Raw genomic sequence first — 19241 nt, 5'->3', positions numbered from 1 at the left:
ATTCAGAAAATGGATAAAAACACGAAAATGGCAATACTCTACTCTAGTTCTAGTCAAGCTGCATCTACAGCACATTGTGGCCATGTATTCTGATATGCCTTTTGCCAACACGGTCGCAGCACACACACACACATACATAGTCCATCCACCCTGGCTTCATGGACCAAAGCCTCAAAACACACCTCAACACCTGTGCTCAGCAACCATCTGGCATCCTGGTGTTTGAGAAGCAAATTCCCAAAAATGCCTCTTTTTCAGCAACCTCAACTTGGTCTGCATCTCCTGCCTCAACAGACCTCTCTGCATAGGAACTCCCCCAATGAACTGTCTTGACACCACTAGTCCTTCAAGTTTCTGCTATGCTTTCATGCAAGTTACTTAAAGACTTCCTTTCAAACCTTCATGCTTTAAAAGTCATCCATCAGTTGAGGTGTAGACTACAACCTTGAAAATACAATTAAAAGATGATGAACAGAGTATGATAATTCTAAAAAAAAAAGGCAGAGATTCAGATATTTGTGCAGAAAATTTGATAAACCTTCCCACAATTCCAAATGGATTGGCTCCTGAAGTGAAATAGTTTCCAAACCGTATTTTACTGTACTACTTCCTATGTAATTTTTGCCCTAAACTCAAAAGTGCGCCTCAGTACACAAAAGGCAAGAGGCAGGATTCAAAGGTGCAATTAAAGAGTACATCAGGGCAATCTGACTATTAGCAGCATGTTTACACACTCCACGAGGCAGAACTTGGGAATTATTATGAGCAAACTTCCCAGAACCACAGTAAGATAAAGTTGAAAAGTCAGCAGCTGCTGAGTGGGCACACTCTTTTCACAGTTTACAGCCAAGTTTATCAATAATTTGTCTGCTACAATTAAGGACCCTAAAAGCATGAATGTCAAAAGTAAAAAGGAATTTGCAACACACAGAAACAAAAATATTATTTTCAAAACTTTTCTGGAGACAAACCATCCCTTGCTGAGTAACCACAATTTGAAAGAAAGTAAGTGCATTGATCACACTCCTTAAAAATTGGCAAGTGAGAGTCTTCCTTTCAGAATACAGAGGTTCTAGAAGTAGAATCACTTCAAAAAAATGTTAAGGATTACACAGCATTACTGAATGCCTATGACAAAAACAAGTTGCTGGTTTCACTGGATCAAGCATAGGCGTGGTCTGGTGACTCCAGTTGGCCACTGTCAGAGTTACTTGTGCAGCCATCACCTTGACTTTGACATAAAGAAAGTTAGTGGGACAGCTAAAGGAAAGGATTTAAGTCCAATCTTTATTAGTCATCTCCACCTTTCCGTTCATTCCCTAGCAGAAGCTGGTTCTGTGAGACACTTCGCTCGGAACACAGAGCACTATGAATTCTGATCACAAGGCATTCCACTAGGGAGAATTTAGACAAGCCTGGAAAACCTCTCATTAGGCATCTGTGAACATAAAGAGCTCAAATTAGAAAGGATCCCGCTACATGGCTCTGTTCTCCAAAATCTAACAATTATAATCTCCACCATATCAGAAAATCCAATCAATTGTACACATTCACACCAAATCTGGCAAGGCAGAGCTGTGGCTGGTCTTAAAATTGAAAAAGTGAAAGCACAGTCATAGTTCTAGCACAGTCACTCCTGATGAATTTAAGTTGCTCTCCCAAACCTGACAACATAGTACAGTGATTGCAAGCACTATCCATGACTACTGAATTAATATTTTCTGCTCTGTATGTAATTTTCTTATGTTTGTTTTGGAATCTGAATTGCAAAAGTGAATGAAATTTCTTTTCCTATTGTCTGGATATTCTTAGTTTAAAATCATTCTGCTGCTCTGGAATTGGAAATAAATGTTCATGTACAAACACGAATATACACTTACACAAACACACGTACTTGTTCACACATGTATGGACTTCCAAATCAATGGAATAATTTCAAATGGACATATTCAACTTGTGAATCACAGACAAGACATATTTCAAAGAAACACCTCCTCACATCCAATACTATTTACAATCCTGGAATTAATTATACATAGACATAGCTAAACACTCCTGGGTATTCCATTTGTTTGTTTATTTGGTTTCATGCAACTGGAAGAAAAATCACGTAGGCCTTTCTGTTCTGTCCTCTACTACCACAGAGAGCTTTCATTTAACATTCAAGAGATTAAAGAGGACTTACTAAGGTATTTAGAAATACTTTAGTCAATTATACCAAGTGTCAAGCAACTGAGTTCAAGAACCTTTTTCTGATATAACAATAACTAAACTATCCCAATTTGCACTGCTTTTTTACTGCAACACAAAACGATCATAACTGTAATGCTTCCTTAATGCCCAGCATGTGCACACCCCTGAGATGGACAAGAGTGAGGTAACCTCCAAGACAAATTTATGCAACATGGAATTATACTTCAATTTAGCAGACAACAGTAAATTTCATTATTTTAAATGTTGATGCAATCTTTGAGTGCTGTTTTTCTCAAAAATTAACAGAAAATAACACTTGAGTTCTTTAGCACATGATATCCAAAATTAGGCTCAAGTACAGCTCAACTGCAGTGCTGAGATGTCATCAGTCACTGCTGAGCACACACAATAGCACCAAAATATTTAAATATCCCTGCTGTCTTCCAGCTATTCAAGTTAGAAACAGCACCAAAAAAAAAGTCAAATTCTTGTCTCCAATGCTAAGTGGAAAAGCAGGTGTATGTATGTCTGTACCTGCAGACCTTCAGATGTATACAAACCAATCTTAATAAAAACTCAAATCACATAGATGCTCAAACAGTTGTGAAACAGGACTCCCAATACCTTAGAAACAAATATGCCAATATGTGTATTTCATTGCTGTTTCCAAAATAATTATTTGGATAATAGAAATAACTGGGGGAAACCACCAATGTCTTGTGGGTGGGATTTTTTTCCCTATGTTAACTAGCCCAGTGAATATTTTGTTACTATCCAAGAACAGAATTCAGAGTGCAGCCACTTAATTACACAGCTAGCTAGACTCTGCACTAATAAAAATAGAGGAATTTCCCAAAACTCAAGAGAGATGAAATAAAGACATTAAAGATTTGCTTCAATAATGTAGAATTTTTCCCTCCTCCACATAAATATCCAGACCCCCCATTTCTGGAAGTGCAGAGGACAGTGGGCAGCAGAGAAGCTGAAGCCTTGGGACACAAAGAAGATTTCAGCCATGAGAAACAAGCACCAAAACATCTTCCCAAAACCAAACAAAAGATGGCATCTACAGAAAGAGAATGACATCCCACAGCCCCACAGGTGCCTCCCCTCTTTGCCATCCCCCTTCCCTGCATGTTTTTAGGGTGTCAAAACACAGTACCTTTGCCTTTCCCGGCAGTGCTGCTGCCTACCGAGGAGGATGCCTGGGAATCCTTCTTCAGTCTCTTGCTCTGAGGTCTGACACTGGACCTGAGAAAATGATGCTGGTCCTGGCTCTGGGAGGGCTGGAGAGAGGCAGGGGCCGGTGACAAGCTGGGGTTCGGTGGGGAGCTGCTGGTAGTGTTGCTGTTAATGATCTTCTCTTCTTTCTTTGTGCTGCTGCTGCCTGGAGCTGCCTCTCCTCCTCCTCCTGCCCCTTCTTCTTCCAGGGACTCCTCATCTCCTCCTGCTCTCTTGCCCAGCTTTTTCACCCCTTCCTCCCCGCTGCTCTCTCCCAGTTTCACTGTCATCCTGCAGGGGAGGAGAGGGAGAAAAGAGGGGGGGAAACACAGTCAGCCCAGGGAGCCCCCCGGGGAGGCAGAGAAACCCCTGGGCTGAGAGGGGAGAAGTTTAGCTGCAGAAATTCCTCTCAACATGGCCGCCGTTGTTTGTTACTAAATCCCCCTTCGTTTGCTGTCCCGACCCAACAACCTGTGCCGAGGTGGGAGGGGGAAAGCCCCGCCACAACCCCTCCCAAACCGGCCCAAACGGCAGCCAGGGGCCCCCGGTGGCCCCCCGTCTCTGTCCCGGAGGGCTCCGGGCCGCCTTTGGCCGAGAAATCGCCCGGCCAAACTCGGGCGTGTGGCAGCGCTCGCCAGCGCCGGAGGAGCGGTAGCCGCTGGGCCGGCGGAGCGGAGCGGAGCAGAGCAGAGCGGGGAGTGCTGCTCCCCCATCCCATCCCATCGCACCCCATCCCATCGCACCCCTCCGCGGCTCCCGGGCCCAGGGCTCTCCTCTCTCCTCACCGCGGAGCCGCAGCCCGGCCCGCCGCGGGGGGGGGATCCATGCTCCTGGATGCGGCGGCGGCTTCTCCTCCTCTGTGTGTGTGTCTGGGGCTGGGACTGGCCGAGGCTCCCGAGGTTCCCGCTCCCCTCCGCCCCCACCCCGCACCTCCCCGCGCTCCTTTCCGCCGGGCCGCCCCGACCCCGCCGCCCCCGCCGACGGCAGCACCGTGGGCCGGGTCTGTTCTGTCACCGGGAACGGCCAGGGACTGGCTCCCCAGGCCAGCACCCCTGCCTGCCGCCTCTGCTGGGAGAGAATTAATACCACCCCATTTTTTCTCCTTTTTTAAATTTTTTTTTTTTTCAATTTGGAAGTCAATAAACTTCAGATGCACCTACAGCGGTTGCACACCCTTGCCTCGTTGCTCCTGACCATGCAGAGACTCTGGCCAAGCAGGGCAGCCCTGAAGCCTTGTGCCAAGGGAGCATCCCTGGGCTTTCAAAGGCATCTGTCAACTTTCAGACCTGACATTGCGACCAGTTGCTGGGATGACTACTTCTTGTGCTGACTTCACAAATCCTCCCAACTCTGAAGGCTTTTTTCAAATACTTGGAACAAAATGTCAGATATGGACACAAGCTTAAGGCATTAAATCACATTATCTGTTAAAACCCAGCAACTGCTTTAGTTTTTCCTAAAGAGTGTAAAAATATTACTGACAGCGTATCTAAAAGAAGTCAACTTCCAAGAAAGAACCAGTTTGAACCAAGGAGCACTTGGGATGCAGCTACCTTGACACTATGGCAGGAGCCACCATCCAATTTCCCTCTAAAAGATAACAAACAAGAAAAGATATCCAACAAGAGGTGGAAATTCTGAATATGACAAACACTGGAATCTCTACAGATTAGGCCGACGCCAGGATAACAAGGTTCAAATTAACGAAAATGCATCAACATGATATGGCATACAAATTCATCAAGTTACTGCTTAAGAGATGTATTCCTACTATTAAAATTATATTTTTCCGTCTAATTTTCAGCTAAAACACTGAATCCGTCCAGAACTGTGTTGGGCAATGTTTCGCTCCTTGAAAACGCCCAATAAACTGTTCTGAACTGTGGATCCAAGCTCACACTGAAATTTGGTTATTTAGTCACCCGACAGGTCCTTAGTTACAGACTGGTTCTTCACTCACCAAACCTTAGCATTTCTAATTATTTTGAGGACAGAAATATTTATTCTGACAGCTTGTGCTCAAAAACTTTGCATAAACAAGGCTTAAATAATTTCAAGCTTGGTTTTATTACTGCAAATTAAACGATGCACCCACCCACTGGCCCCCAACAATTAGGAGAGGGGAAACGAAGCCACACTCCTTGGGGACAGCTCCTTACAGGACCCGACTAGCACACCCCAGGATCTGCCCCACTTCTCAGCTGCTGGCTCCTTCCAGCATTCTGCCTAAGCCGGGCAGTTTCCCCGTTATAGCTGCTTTCTCCTTTCGTTTTCACCTTCTTCCTCCTTTCCCTTTTTCTCCTAAACTGAAAATTTCTTCAGCCTAGCTGCTTTAGTCGCCTACACCCTCGTGGCCGTCCCTCCGCTGCCTCCCGTAAGCGCCGCAGAGCCGCGTTCCCCAAGCGCGGCCGGCCCGGAGGGGCCAAGCGGGGCCGGGCCGGTCTCCCCAGGGCCGGGTGCGTGCCGCCCCGCAGGTTCCATCCCCCGCCCCTGCCTCACCTGCCGCATCAATGCCGTCACGCAGCCTCCGCGCTCCGGCTCCTCCGCCGGCGGCTGCCTCGGCTACTCCGGCACCCACAGCTCCAGGCACCTCCGAGCTGCGCCCACACCCGCCAGCTCCGGAGGCGGCCGGCGCGGAGCCCAGCGGCCCTCCCAGTTTTGCTGGCGGCGGCAGCCCCGTTCGTGGCAGTGGGGCCGACCTCTTCCCTGGGCTACTCCGAAACCCAGCCGCGGTCCCAGCGCCGCCGGGCTCGGGACCGCGCTGGGCTCGGGCCGGGCTGTGGCTGCGGCGGTTCCGGTTCCTCCTCACCCTGCCCGGGCCGGGGGCGGGGCCGCGGCGCGCGGGCCCAGCTGAGAGCGCCGGCGCTCCCCGCCCCCCAAGCGACGCGCCCCATTGGCCGGGGGCGAGCGGGAGCGAGGCGGGGGCGGGGCCACAGCCCCAGCGCGAGCCAAACAAAGCGCGGCGCGGGGCGCGTGACGAAAGCTCCGCGCGGAGGAAGAGGCGGTGGCGCGTGTGGGCTAGGCGTGGATCGAACCCCGAGATCTGGCCGCTGATTGGCTGAAAGAAAAGCCAATGGAGAGCCATCTAGCCGAGCCCTTTAGAGCGGGCCCAGGTCCATTGCCCAGGGAGCGGGTAGTTCGCGTGCGGCGCAGTGCTTGCGGCCGCCGCGCGGGGGCGCTGCAGCTGCGCCCGGGGCTCTCCGCAGGCCCGCGGAGCCGGGGCTCGCTGCCCGCTGACGCCGGACCCGCGCCCGTAACGCTTGTGAAAAATGCATGTATTTTATGATTGGCTTTTCGCAAATATTAAAATGAATATTATATGTGTTGTGTTAGAAAATAATGCTGTATTAATTTTCTTAAGTACTGTGTTAAATATAGTTTTAGGTTATAAAAATTGCCAAAATAGGAACGATGCTATGTAAGATGCTTTGTTTAACAGAAAGGGCTTGCAGCGAGACAGCAGACACAGGACACCTAGATCTTTCAGAGAAAGGGAATTTATTGCCTTCTCATCAGAAGAAACAAACTTCTTCCCGGCTTGGAGGCGCTGTTAGGATTAGAAGGGAGAAGCTGACACTGACCAGACAGAATCCTGTGTTTCAATAGAATTTATGCATCATGTATGAAGTGTATGAATATGCAACGGCCTATCGTTCTTAAGGGTTAATCCTTTGTTAACGGGTGCCTTTTTTTGGGCTCGTGATGCCCAGAAAAAGGTACCCGGACGTCCGTAACTCTTTGTTTTTATTGTCTCATATTGTCTTAATTCAATTTGTCCCAATTGTTATTACTCTAATTGTGTTACTAATTTTATAACCATTTTATTACTATTAAAGTTTTAAAATTTTAAAAACAAGTGACTGGCGTTTTTCACACCGCTGACTCGCTCCCTTTGCCGGGACCCCCAGGAAAGCCGAGGGGCCGCTCTCCCTGGGGCAGCTGGGACGTTCATGGGCTGCATTTGCTGCTGGGCGTTCTTCTTTTCGCAGTGGGTGCTCCTTGATGTGGACTGATACTTCATTGTGGTGAATTCACGTTAGCAGCTAAGCAGGATAATTTAAAAATATCTTATAACTGATACTGCACGAGATACTTTTCCCTTAATAACATGTTTGTGGAAAGAACATTAGATCATCCTCTTTTTTGAATCTTTATAATTTTCCTAGCAGGAAAGGGTGCCTTAGTCCTCTTCCAAGGAAAATCTTTGTAAGCTTAGGAATAAAGTCGTAAGTAGGCAAACCTCATGGTGGCGTCCAAATTCTGGAAAATTGGGCTCCCTTGGAGTATGTTGCAAGTAATTATCTATGATGGTAGAAAGGTAATATGTCTTGAGCACTGTGTTATTACCTCTAAATATGCTGTAAAGTGTATTTGTGAGTAACCAAGTGGACTACTCTAAATGGAATTTGTTAAAAAAGGCTTGTCTCCAGTGCCGAGCTTTGTGTTTAAATCTACATCTTAGTTGTTTGGGGTTTTTAAAAGAAAATATTTCCCAATTTTGTTATAATCTTGCACAAGATCATATAGTTTATTTTTTCTCCTTGGCCACAACCAAATTCAACAATACTGTTAGGAAATGGATTCTGCATCTCCACTGCCATGTATTTCCACAGTGCTTTGCAGAGAGATGTGCAGTTATGTTCAGCTCTCCAGATGAAAGTTTCCATTCTCTGTATGTAAATAACTTTCCCTGCTTGAATGGCCTCATTGCCTCCAGTGGACTGTTAAGGGGTGAAATTGCTCATGTGTCTAAATGTTTGTGAGAGAAAAGCTGACTGGGAAGGAGTTGGACAAGAGCTGAGAGGCAGGGGTAGGGTGAGATGCCAAAAGACACTTGAGCTTCCATTTGTTCAGTTTTGATGATGGCCCTTCCTCACAATTCTGGTTTTACAGACCTGCACAGCTACAAAATGCAAATAATCTTCCAGTGTTTGTTGTCATGGTTTTCTAGGCCAGGCAAGAACATTAACTTGGATTTATCCCACCTCCTGTGTATTTTAAAGTATGAATAAAAAATTGCATTTTTACTAGAAAATAGAGCAAGCAATGCAGAACTGTTCAGCAGAAAGACAAAGTTAATACTTTACATTTGTTGATTTTTAAAATTTTGAATCTAATGTGCATGATCATTGCAAATTACAACATGGAAGTACTTTTTCCAAAGATCCTAGGTGTAAAAGTCACCAATATAGTGAATGTTCTGTATTTTGCTTTTAGATTACTTAGAAGCTAGCAGATTTCATTAATAATTTATTTATTCTTAAAAGGCTCTGAAATTGTTTATTCTGGCAGACAATAATGGATGATCTTTGAGTTGCTAAAGCAGTTTTTTCCCGTGCATGTAAGAGGATTTAAATGGAAGGACAGACTGCTATTGGTAATCCCGTATTGCTTACAGAATAAGGAAGCACCCAGTCATGCAACTTTGTTTTCTTCTTGGGGTGTGAGGTCAAGCCCTTAGGGGAAGGGAGGAAATGGGCTGTGCGCAACTTCACTACTGCAGCCAGTCCTGGGACTTAAGGGATTTGGAGCTGTGTCTTTTATGATACCAGGGACTTGGAACTAAATTATTTTTAAAGCCTCTTTCAACCCAAACCATTCTGTGGTTAGGTGAATTTATGAGTAGAAGGGAAGATGTTAAGATGCGAGGAGTCCACATTTACTTGTCTATTTATCACAGAAACAGGGCTTCTCTGTTGAATATTGAAGGGCAGGAAAACTTCATTCCCAGCTAAGCCTGCACAAGTAGGAATATGTAATTTAGTTATTGGGAAAAATATTGTGCAACATTGAAACCAGCCAATTCTGAGAGCTGCAAAGTGTTCACTTGAACAGAGACTCAAGTGGGTTGTTTAGACTATTTTTATTCCAGCCCATAAAGGGATGATAGACTAGATGACTTTTTGAAGTTTCAGCTGGCTGTATGTTTTTGACTTGAGTGTATCATGTAGTTGCAGTAGTTTCCACAACAACTTGGTTATCTAAGACAACAAGGCATCTGCACGTGGTCTGCTCAAATCCTCAACCTCTAATCTGGTGAACTCAAGGCTACAGTGAGAACAATTGGCTGGGCAGAGGCAATGGATGAATTTCTGACTCGGGGATTGGCATTTGAGTGAGCCAACTGGGCTATTGCATGTTCAAGGAATCCACCACGAAGAGATGCCATAAATGATTGTTAGAGCTGATGCCTTGTAGAGAGAGAAGATACAAAACTCCAGGAAACAGGACTTTGTCAGTTCTGCTGCTCTGGTCTATGGGAGTTGCTGACGTGTAACAAGGTCTAAAGCCAGTGTTTTGCCTCTCTACCTGAATGCTGCCCATAATTCTACAGATACACAGGGTGTTTCAATGTGCTGTGTGTCTCTCACTGTGTACTTTTTTTCTACTTGCTACCAAATCAGAGGGGGTTTTTTTTGTGTATTTTGTGGGGTGGTTTTTTTTTGTGTTGTTGTTGTTGTTGTGTTTGGGTTTTTTTTCCTTCACAAGAGTCCCTGCATATTTGGGAAAGGAAACTTATAAACACCACATAAATGACACATTACACATGGCCAGTCAACCTGGAAATATACAGGAGCTGCTTGTTGTAGCTGTACCAGGTGTGGCTGCTTTTCATCAGCTTGCACAGAAGTGTTGTGACTTCAGAGGAATTACAAATAACTATGGGTAGAACAGTGCTGTGAGGATTTGGTCTTGAATTTTTTCAACCCTTTTGAAGGAGTTAGGCAAGCCTGGCTCTTGGGGCTGGCTGCAGGCCCGATGGGGGCAGGAGCCGGGCATGGAGCTGGGCTATACCTGGCATGGTGGTGCTGAGGGGTGTGGGGTGGTAGGAGGGCTTTACGGGTTGTCTTCATTTAGATGTTACTTGAAAGACATAGTCGTTAAGTTAAAAGCTTTTCCCCCCAAAACTCTGAAAGAGCCGCTGAGCTCCGGGCGGTACACTTAAATATGGTTACGACATGCGTTTCTATATCACGGAGGTTCAGCTGGGTCAGACTCCGTCACAGCAGGTGCTTGATAGCTTGATAGTTGGGGATCGGGAGGGTTTGGGGAAGGATCTCGATTCTCATGACGGCGGCACAGTCCATCACCTGCGCTAGAAAATACTCCTCACAGGCCAGGCCACCAAACCCTGAAGACGCCTCTGAGACTGTCGGGGACAGCGCAGCGGGACGGCCGCCGAACCCGCTGTGCTCGTCACTTTCCGCCACTCTTCGTGTGCCGCCGGATGGCTTCGGCCGTTCCCGTCACTCCTCGGCTCCATTCGGCTGTTTCCGCTCCCGACTCTCCTCGTTGTCGGGGTAACGCAAAGCATCGCGGAGCGAGTGCGGCCTGCGGCGGGCTCTACGCGCAGCAGCCCGCGGCGTGTCGGCCGGCTCTTCATGGTTGTATCTGGGCCCGGCCCGCGACAGAGGGGTTGATCGCGGTCAGCCGGAGGTAAGGGGCGCTTGAGCTGCTGGCGGCGGGGGCGGCCGAATCCACCCGCGGGCGAGAATGTGGTGGCGCGGCCCGCGTGTTTGTCTTCTCGGAGCCGTGGAGTTTGTGGAGCCCCTTGTTCTGTGCCGGCGAGTGGCGATCATGGCCCGGACGGGGAACGCGCGCAGGGTTCGGTCACTCCAGGAGCTGCCCACGGCAGCTTCAGCCTTGGCTCTGCCTGGCACAGGTTCCCCACCCCTTCTCCCTCTGTGCGGGTGCGGGATTCAACCGGGTTTTTGCTGCGTCTGTTTTACTGGTTAGAGAAGATTGTACATAGTCATTAACCATCTTTTTGTAGCACAGAGCAGTTTTGTATTATCTTTTTTTTTTTTTTTTCCTGGCGCTGGCTCTTTTAAACAATTTTAAATTTTAAAACCAGCATTTCTTATAGGTAGAAGATAAAGGAAAGACCTTTGCTTTGGGAGTCTTGCCAGAGAATCTTGTTAAGGCAACTTGGACAGAGACCCCTTTCACCATTTGTGTGGTGACTGGGGGGCTGATGAGTCCACAGCTCCACAGGTACAGCAAACCAAGTTGCTGTCAACCTCGATGAAATGTGATGATAATGTTATGTTTGCCCAATTATCTCATCAAAAAAAACCCAAACAATATTTAAGGTAGCAACAATTTTAATTGAATAGTTTAGAAAATATATAAATAAGGGATAATTTTGTTCAAATAATAGCGCATAAGCAAAAACAACTGCGGGGTACGGAGGGCAGGGTTCTTGACCCTTGCCACTTCACGTACAAGCTTGCCAAGTAAAAGTCACTTCTTATATGCCAAGTGTCAATTCTATCTCCTCTTATTTTCGGTTCGTCACTTTTCTGTCTCCGCCTTCATTACCACTTTTACCACGCATGCACTACCTACCACTCGGTTTGGTGGTTGCACAAGTCTTTGGGGGTCGTCACTGATGAAGGCCCTGTAGTCTTCTTCGTTGTCCTTTAATTCACCTTTGGGTTACACATGCGCACCAAGCCAGTACAATGTAAGCCAAGACTAACGTATCACTGCATCTACATATCAAGGCAATAAGTCCTTTATAATTAGCATTTTCTTGGACCTAACCAGGTTCTTGGTCATTTTTAGCAACTGTATCTTCAGCTTCTTTCCTGTGGTCCTTGAGAACATCTGCTGGGATGGGGGGGTGGGTGGAGCCCCTCTTTTCCATCTCTTCTTTGGCATTACAACTTTTAACTATTAACTGTTTTATTATTCTCAAATATTAATTACTGCATCAATATTGATTACTGTTTCAATTTTTATCAGCACGAATCATACCTATTTACCACAATAACACTGTGACAGAACATAAAAGCAGCTTTTTAAGCACTGTCCCCAAAGACAGAATAGCATATATATTTTTTTCCTGATCGTTGATGTTATTTTGTGAAATATGTGCCTGTGTTCTGGCTCGCTGCTGTCATTTGCAGTCGTTAATGTTGTCTGTAGTGCAATGTTGTCTGTAGGGTGCAGTTGCAGTGCAAGCCGCAGGTTGAGCTTTGGGTGGCCAGAGCAAGAGGCTGTGAACTGCTGACTGCATAACACCAATGGGGACCTGTGGCCCAGCCAGGGACACTCAGAGGCACTCAGCAGCAGCTGACACCCCCCAGACCTTCCCTGCCCTTAAACTGAAAGGGTGTAAAACCCCGGGGGATCCTTTGTTTGACATTCCTCCTTGGAATTACCAGCTTGAGCTGTAATTTTGTTATTGCACCAAAATGAAATTATTTTAATGATCCAGACATCTGAGACTGCTATGAGAAACCTATGGTTGGGCTGGTAAGGAAAGCTGGTTTGACTGTGGAGGTGTAGCTGCCTTGGTCCCTGCTCAGGCGGTGCGAGAGTGACTGTCAGGGTGGCTTCTGGATGGCTGGACAAGGAAGTTGTCTTAAAAAGAACTTTATGGGATCTCGTAAGAAAGATGGATACAGACTTCTTTCCAGGGCGTGTACTGACAGGATGAAGGACTAATGGTTTAAACTGGCAGAAGTTGTTTTATTGTGAGAAGAAAAGTTTTATTGTGAGGGTGCTGAGGCCCTGGCACAGGGTGCCCAGAGAAGCTGTGGCTGCCCTCAGATCCCTGAAGTGTCCAAGGCCAGGTTGGACAGGATTTGGAGCAGCCTGGGATAGTGTGAGGAGTCTCTGCCCATGGCAGGGGTTGGAACTGGATGAGCTTAAGGTCCCTTCCAAACCATGCTGAGATTCCATGAGGTCTAACCATTTTTAAGAATTGCCTGTGGGCTGTTTCAAAAGTGTCTGTCAGATGTATCTAATTTGATCTTTGAGATCAAGTGTGGGAGCTTGTTTATGTTCTATTCTAAAATACAAAATGGTTAACTTTTTCAGAATTTTTTTTTTGAAACTTTGAAAAAATAGAACATGCTGGATAGTTTGTAGAGGTGATGTTACTTGGTTTTCTTTTTATTTTTTGAGGACTTTTTTGAAGAGGCAGCTGTCAAAGCTACAGTTTAAATACATGAACTAGCAGTAATCATGTGAGTAATGAATTCCCAAGATCACAGCAAGAAAATGAATGTTGGTTCATTTACACCACTGAGTAATCCACTTATGTAAGCCATTTATTTATTTGTGTGTAGCAGTCTGCTGCACAACTCTGTGTAGTTACTGTGATGTTGAGGAGTATTTTATATTTGGGGTTGTCCATAATTTACCCAACAGTATCACTGAGTCTTGTTTTAGTAAGTGCCAGTCTGCCATTTTAAATTTACACAGTTTTGGTTGAAAATTTTTTCTTGCTGTCTGTTAATTCCAAAAGTTAAATTATTGAATTGAGCAAGAGATGCAATTTGGAAGCTTGATAAACTTATTTCTGTCATTGAAGGGAACTGAAATATCTGAATAATAATAAGTAATATTAATAACTACAGATGCAAGGAACAACTAAAAGTAGAAAATGGTGTCTATAGAGAAGATATTACAGCTGTATGGCTTGATAAAACTGTTATTTTATATGAAATGTAGCTTTGTTTTCATTTAGGCATCTTACATTTTTGTTTTAATCTGAAGTGAAATTCTTTATTATTTAAAATTTTGAGCCCATCTAAAGCTTATAGTCAAATATGGACTAAATCCTTCCTCTCTTAGAGGAAAATGAAACAGATAAAATAAGGAGTAAAGTAGTAGTATGGGCACAGAATTCTGGAACAGTACTGGAGATGTAAGAAAACTTTTAAAATACATGAAATCAAGATGAAAAACACTCCAGATTTTATTTGAATGGTTTGTTAGTTTTTTTTTTTTTTTTTTTTTGGTTGTGTGGGTTTTTTTTGTTTTTTTTTTTGAGTGGTGATAAAACTGGACCATGCAATGCCACTTTGAGAATGGTGAGAATTTTGAAGGATTGTACAGATAAAAGTGAGTGGATCTTGTTGGAAGATGAAATGGTTTGTCCTTAGGGTTACTGCTCTTGGCTGCTCTCATATCCAGTAGTTGATGTTGTTCCTTGTGTGTGTCAGAGGCAAGATACAGAACTCCCAATTTACTGAACAGAGTTGCCCACCTGTCTAAATTAAGTGCCTGGCAAATTAGTTATTTGAGGCACTGACAGAAGATTTAAAGAAAAGAGACCTTAAGAGTCTGTTGATGCCCATTTTACATGCTGGTGGCTCACTGCTGTGCATGTGTGTGCCTGTGGATTCTGAGCTCATGGTTTACCTGTGCAGAAGAAAACATCTCTTCCCCTTAAATGTCACAAGAAGTATTTTAAACATTTCATGCTTGGGGGCTTTTTTGTGTCTATGTTCGTTTGTGTTGTTTTCTTGGGGATCTTGTTTTGTTTTTCTCCGGGTCCTGGCAGGATTCTGTACCTGGGGAGGAATAATCCCATGGACGAGTCCAGGTTGGGGACTGCCCTGCTAGGCAGCATCCCTGTGGGGAAGGATCTGGGGGTCACCAGCTGTCCTTGACCAGCTGTGTGCCCTGGGGCCACGATGGTGGATGGTGGGGTGGGTGAGGGAAGGCATTGCTGGTGGGCTGGGGAGGGGATCCTGCCCCTCTGTTCAGCCCTGGTGAAGCACATCTGGAGCACTGTGTCCGGTTCTGGGAGCTGGGCTGTTGAGCCTTGAGAAGTGACAGCTGAGAGGGGACCTCATCCCTGTCTGACCTCATCCCTGTCTGTCAGTGTCTGTGGGAAAAGCTTAGGAGAATGAACCAGGCTGTGCTCCATGGGGCTCAGCAATGGCTCTAGAGGCAATGGGCAGAAACTGGAACATGGGAATCTTTACTGTGTGGCTGATTAGGCACTGAATAGGCTGCCCCAGAGAGGATGTGAAGTCTCCCTCATTGGGGATATCCAGAATTGTCTGGACACAATCCTATGCCATGTGTTCTGGGAAGACATTGCTTGTGCAGGGAGGCTGGGCCAGTTGATCCACTGAACTCTGTGACTCACTAATTATTTGCTAGGAATTTGAGGTGTTTCGCTCCAGGTGGTTTTGTTTTGAAACTGAGCTGACTGGATCCCATGACACAAATCCAAAGACAATTTCTGTGTATAAATTATTACAAATTATTACTGATGCCCTTGCCCTTGATTTCTGACCCACAACACTGAAAAGGGTTTTGTTCTCATGTTCTTTACTGTGCAACAGCAGCACTTACTTTTTCATTCAAATGTTGGCAACAGTTCCAATATAAATAGCAGATAGTGTGATTTCAACAGTACAAGCTCCTAAGTGGTGACAACTGTTGAAACTTTGAAAGCTGAGACATGAGACTTAACATAAAAGAGTTCAGTTTGTACATTAATTAACGTCTTTGGATTTGAAGCTGCTGGAAGTAGCTTTCTGGTAAATACTAAGTTATTTCAGAGTCCTTTGAAGTAGGCCAGCACAAGCCACTGGTGAGAGACTTGGTACCGGCTTATGTACACTGGGACTCTACAGAGTGTGAGGCTCAGTGTTTCTCCTTTTATTTTTAAATGCCACTCTGACATTGTCATGTCTATGTAGTATATGCAACAAGATAATGCTGTAGTTTTATTTTCCCTCTTGTTTTAACCATATATATGTCATTATATATAGTGCATAAATTCAATATAAACAGCATATATGTAGTGTATATGTATTATCTGCATAAGCAGACCTGATAGAGATGTTTTTATTCCTTGTACAGGTGTGCAGTCTGAGACAGCTCCTGTTTTTATGGCTGTGTACGTGGATCATCGAACAGATGCTCCTGATTCTGTTGCCTCCCCTTCCCATATAGCATGGCACCCTCTTCATCCACTCCTGGCAGTTGCTTCCATCAGCACAGCAGGTGGGGGCTGTGTGGATATCTACCTGGAACAGGTGAAAAATCAACAACTTTGCTTTTGTTCTCGATGCAGAGTCACAGAATTGCAGGATGGTTTAGACTGGAAGGGACCTTTAGGATCATCTTGTCCCAACCACTTGCTGTGCGCAGGGACACATTCCATAGACCAGGTTGCTCCAAGCCCCATCCAACCTGGCCTTGAATACTTCCAGAGATGTGAGATGTGTGAGAAGTCACACAACTTCTCTCAGCAACCTTTATCATTGTTCTGATTTAAAACTTCATATTTTTAATCTCTGTTTTTGCAGGCTTACTTATCCTCCTGAAGTATCTCTGGGTTTTAATTACTGTCTGTGTCCTGTGCTATATGGAACATGACCCATTCATCAGCCACTCATTATATGTATTTTTTAAAAGATCTTTATAAATTAAATTGATCTTTCCTTTGAAATTTGATGTTTGCCGTCTATAAGTCTTGTTTGTGATGATTACTGATTTGCTTTTTGCTTCTCATAGTGTGAGATTTTCAGACTTGTATGTAAATGAACACATGCTGCTGCTGCTTTTTAACTCTTAAGTGAATAGAACATACTAAGAAATGGAAACTGAACAAATCACTCTACCACCTCAAGACTAAATTGATTTTCTGCCTGTAGACAGATATTTCTTTTGCATACTCTAACTTTTACATGAGAGCCTTGTGTAAGACTTTGGTTTGCATAATTTTAGAGAAGTAGCACTAAAAGTATCTAAGTCTGCAGCAGACTTACTGAAACATGTCTCTTAATACAATAGCCTATAAAATGTGTACTTTTCAAAGTGTATTCTGAAAAATTGTTATCCAAGTTTAAAAAATGGAAAAAGAAATACTTAGAGAGGTTAAATGATTTGCATGAAATATTCTTGTGAACCATGCCTAAAGGAGGATCTGCTTTAAGAGCTGTTGAAGCATTAGATTATTCTATGTCCTTAGTGATGTGCTTTGTTCTTTTTCAATAGCTGGAACTTTTTTTTACTTTGAAATATGCTTGAAGCCTTCTTATATCCTTTATATGGAAGAGAAAGCTTGATATTGACTGGGCTATGAATTGGAAGGTTTGGTTGCTGAGTTTCCACTGGACTGAGCTCACACTGATTTTTGTTTGCAGGGAGAACATGTGCCTGATTGCCATGCTGAGAGAAGCTTTCAGGTCACATTACTTGCCTGGCACCCTTCCAGACCCATTCTGGCATCAGGATGGGAGACAGGAGGAGTTCTGATACTGAACAAACAAGACAAGGAGCAGCACACTGTACCCCCAAATCACAGCGTCAAAATCACAGTCCTGAGCTGGAGTACAAGTGGTACCTGCCTTGTGTCTGGGGATGGGGTGAGTAGCTGAAATGCCATATGGGTTTGATGTGGAACACAGTCTTGGAAGCTCTGTAATAGGAAAAGATCATGGAAAGGAGATCAATGGGGAAGGGAGACTTGTGTGGGAGGGAAATTTCTTTTCCTTAGGTACAAATTAAAACTGATAGGGAATAAAATAAAGTCGTAGTGTTTTAATTTTTTCTACAATATTATTCTACAATTAAAGAATTGCCATTCTATAATTTTTCTTTAAATAAAATTGTGTTGGATCTCAGTGAGTGCTGAGCACTGATGAAGGTTTAAGGCTATTTAATGGATGGAGCAATAGAGGTATAGACCATTTGAATTCTTTTGCTCCTGTCCATGCACAAGTTTTAGGGCAGACTCAAGAACAGCTGTTGAGAAACAAATTCCAGCTATAACATATTCATCCATACTGAGTGCAGAGCAGTGCTCACAGGAAACCCATGTTAATCTCTCTTTTTCTGGTTTTATGAATGCCTTAGTATTGTGTCATATTGATTGTATTGGGAAATGTGACACACTATTTCTTGATGAACTGGTTCCCCTTTTACATAGTGAAGTGAGAAAGTAGCTATTGAATATTCAGGATTAAGTATTCATAGAAGATTCTGATTTTGCCAGTTCCTGAGTCAGCAAATGAAGAAAAAATTGCATTTTTTTTTTCCTGTATTTTCCCTGATTCAAACTTGAGCTTGCACAAGAATTTCAGTTCTGCTCTTACCTATATGTTAGAATTCCCAATATTCTTATTGGGAGGAAAAGTTATTTTTATTCATTGTTTGTAAAGTTCTGCTGCTGCATTTGACAGAAATGCAGAAATTCAAAATTGAGTAAAAAGAGAATTTATCATCTTCTTTTTTAGAAAAGAGAAAGTTCTTGCCAGGCAAAAGATAGACACATCTCAGTGTAGCTGAGGCCTTAATCATAATGAGCCAATACATGTATATAGACAGAACTTACATTTATGAACAAAATACTTTTCAAATTGATTTCAAACCAGTGTCACTATGCTATGCTCTGAGGTGTAGCACAGATAGACTTAATTTCTTACGTATTATCCAATAGTTTATATGTTTATTTTTAATATTTTTCCCTTGAGGGCTTATTTTTAGGAAACTTCCATTAGGTGAGCGCTGCCAGGATCATGTTCTGCTTATATTAGAGGAAATTCTTTAGAAATAAGATAAATATTTGGATCCTGATTAAGTTTCTGTTTCACCTAGAGGCTGGTTGGACACTGGAAAGGCTCCCCAGGGAAAGCTCAGAGCTGCAAGGCTTCCAGAGCTCCAGGAGCCTTGGGACAAGCACTGGGGCACAGGGTGGGGTTGTTGGGTTGTCTGTGCAGGCCAGGAGTTGGGCTTGATGATCTGTGTGAGTCACTTCCAACTGAGCATATTCTATGATTCTACCTTCACTAGGATTTCTGTCATTGTACATCCTGAAATGCAAGAAAATTATTTGAAAATAACTTCATAAAGTTGGAATAGGATACTGTGAAAATCAGAAGCTTTTATTTTGTTTTAAGTAAAAAGAACATGAGTGATTTCCACGTTTTGATCACACAGAGGATATAGGAGCTTTCTATAATGAAAGCCTATTTGTAAGGCAAATTGCTTTCATACCAAGTAACTTAAAGCTTCATGTTTTTAAAAATTATTGGGAAGTTACAGAATGGAATCAGAGAATATCTCCA

At 44.1% G+C, this 19241-nt stretch overlaps 2 protein-coding genes across 10 annotated transcripts in view; one reads left to right on the top strand and one right to left on the bottom strand.

Annotated features, from left to right (window-relative positions):
• CRAMP1 (cramped chromatin regulator homolog 1) overlaps positions 1 to 6311 on the bottom strand; it is a 49539-nt gene extending 43228 nt beyond the window's left edge. For 4 of the 7 annotated variants that reach the window (XR_012582977.1, XM_074553326.1, XM_074553327.1 and 1 more), the window contains exons 1-2: positions 4200 to 4351; positions 3356 to 3705 (exon numbers count right to left, since the gene is read on the bottom strand). Coding sequence is in view for 6 of the 7 variants with exons in the window: in XM_074553326.1 (XP_074409427.1) it covers positions 3356 to 3705; positions 4200 to 4240 (391 nt within the window). In the remaining variant the exon portion in view is untranslated. Of the gene's footprint in view, positions 1 to 3355; positions 3706 to 4157; positions 4352 to 5913 lie in introns of those variants that run through there. The other 3 variants (XM_074553328.1, XM_074553331.1, XM_074553329.1) reach the window with 3 other exon arrangements.
• A 4363-nt stretch (positions 6312 to 10674) lies between these two features.
• The window catches only part of IFT140 (intraflagellar transport 140), an 84067-nt gene continuing 75500 nt past the window's right edge, over positions 10675 to 19241 (top strand). For 2 of the 3 annotated variants that reach the window (XM_014271395.3, XM_074552836.1), the window contains exons 1-2: positions 16044 to 16173; positions 17319 to 17540. In XM_014271395.3, the coding sequence (XP_014126870.2) occupies positions 17536 to 17540 (5 nt within the window). In that variant the 5' untranslated portion in view covers positions 16044 to 16173; positions 17319 to 17535. Of the gene's footprint in view, positions 10852 to 16029; positions 16206 to 17318; positions 17541 to 19241 lie in introns of those variants that run through there. The other variant, XM_005493167.4, reaches the window with a different exon arrangement.

Source organism: Zonotrichia albicollis, chromosome 16, assembly GCF_047830755.1.
Source record: "Zonotrichia albicollis isolate bZonAlb1 chromosome 16, bZonAlb1.hap1, whole genome shotgun sequence".
Lineage (NCBI taxonomy): Eukaryota > Metazoa > Chordata > Aves > Passeriformes > Passerellidae > Zonotrichia > Zonotrichia albicollis.
Note: the sequence above shows the minus strand (reverse complement) of the source record. Positions and strands in the feature narration are given on the sequence as shown.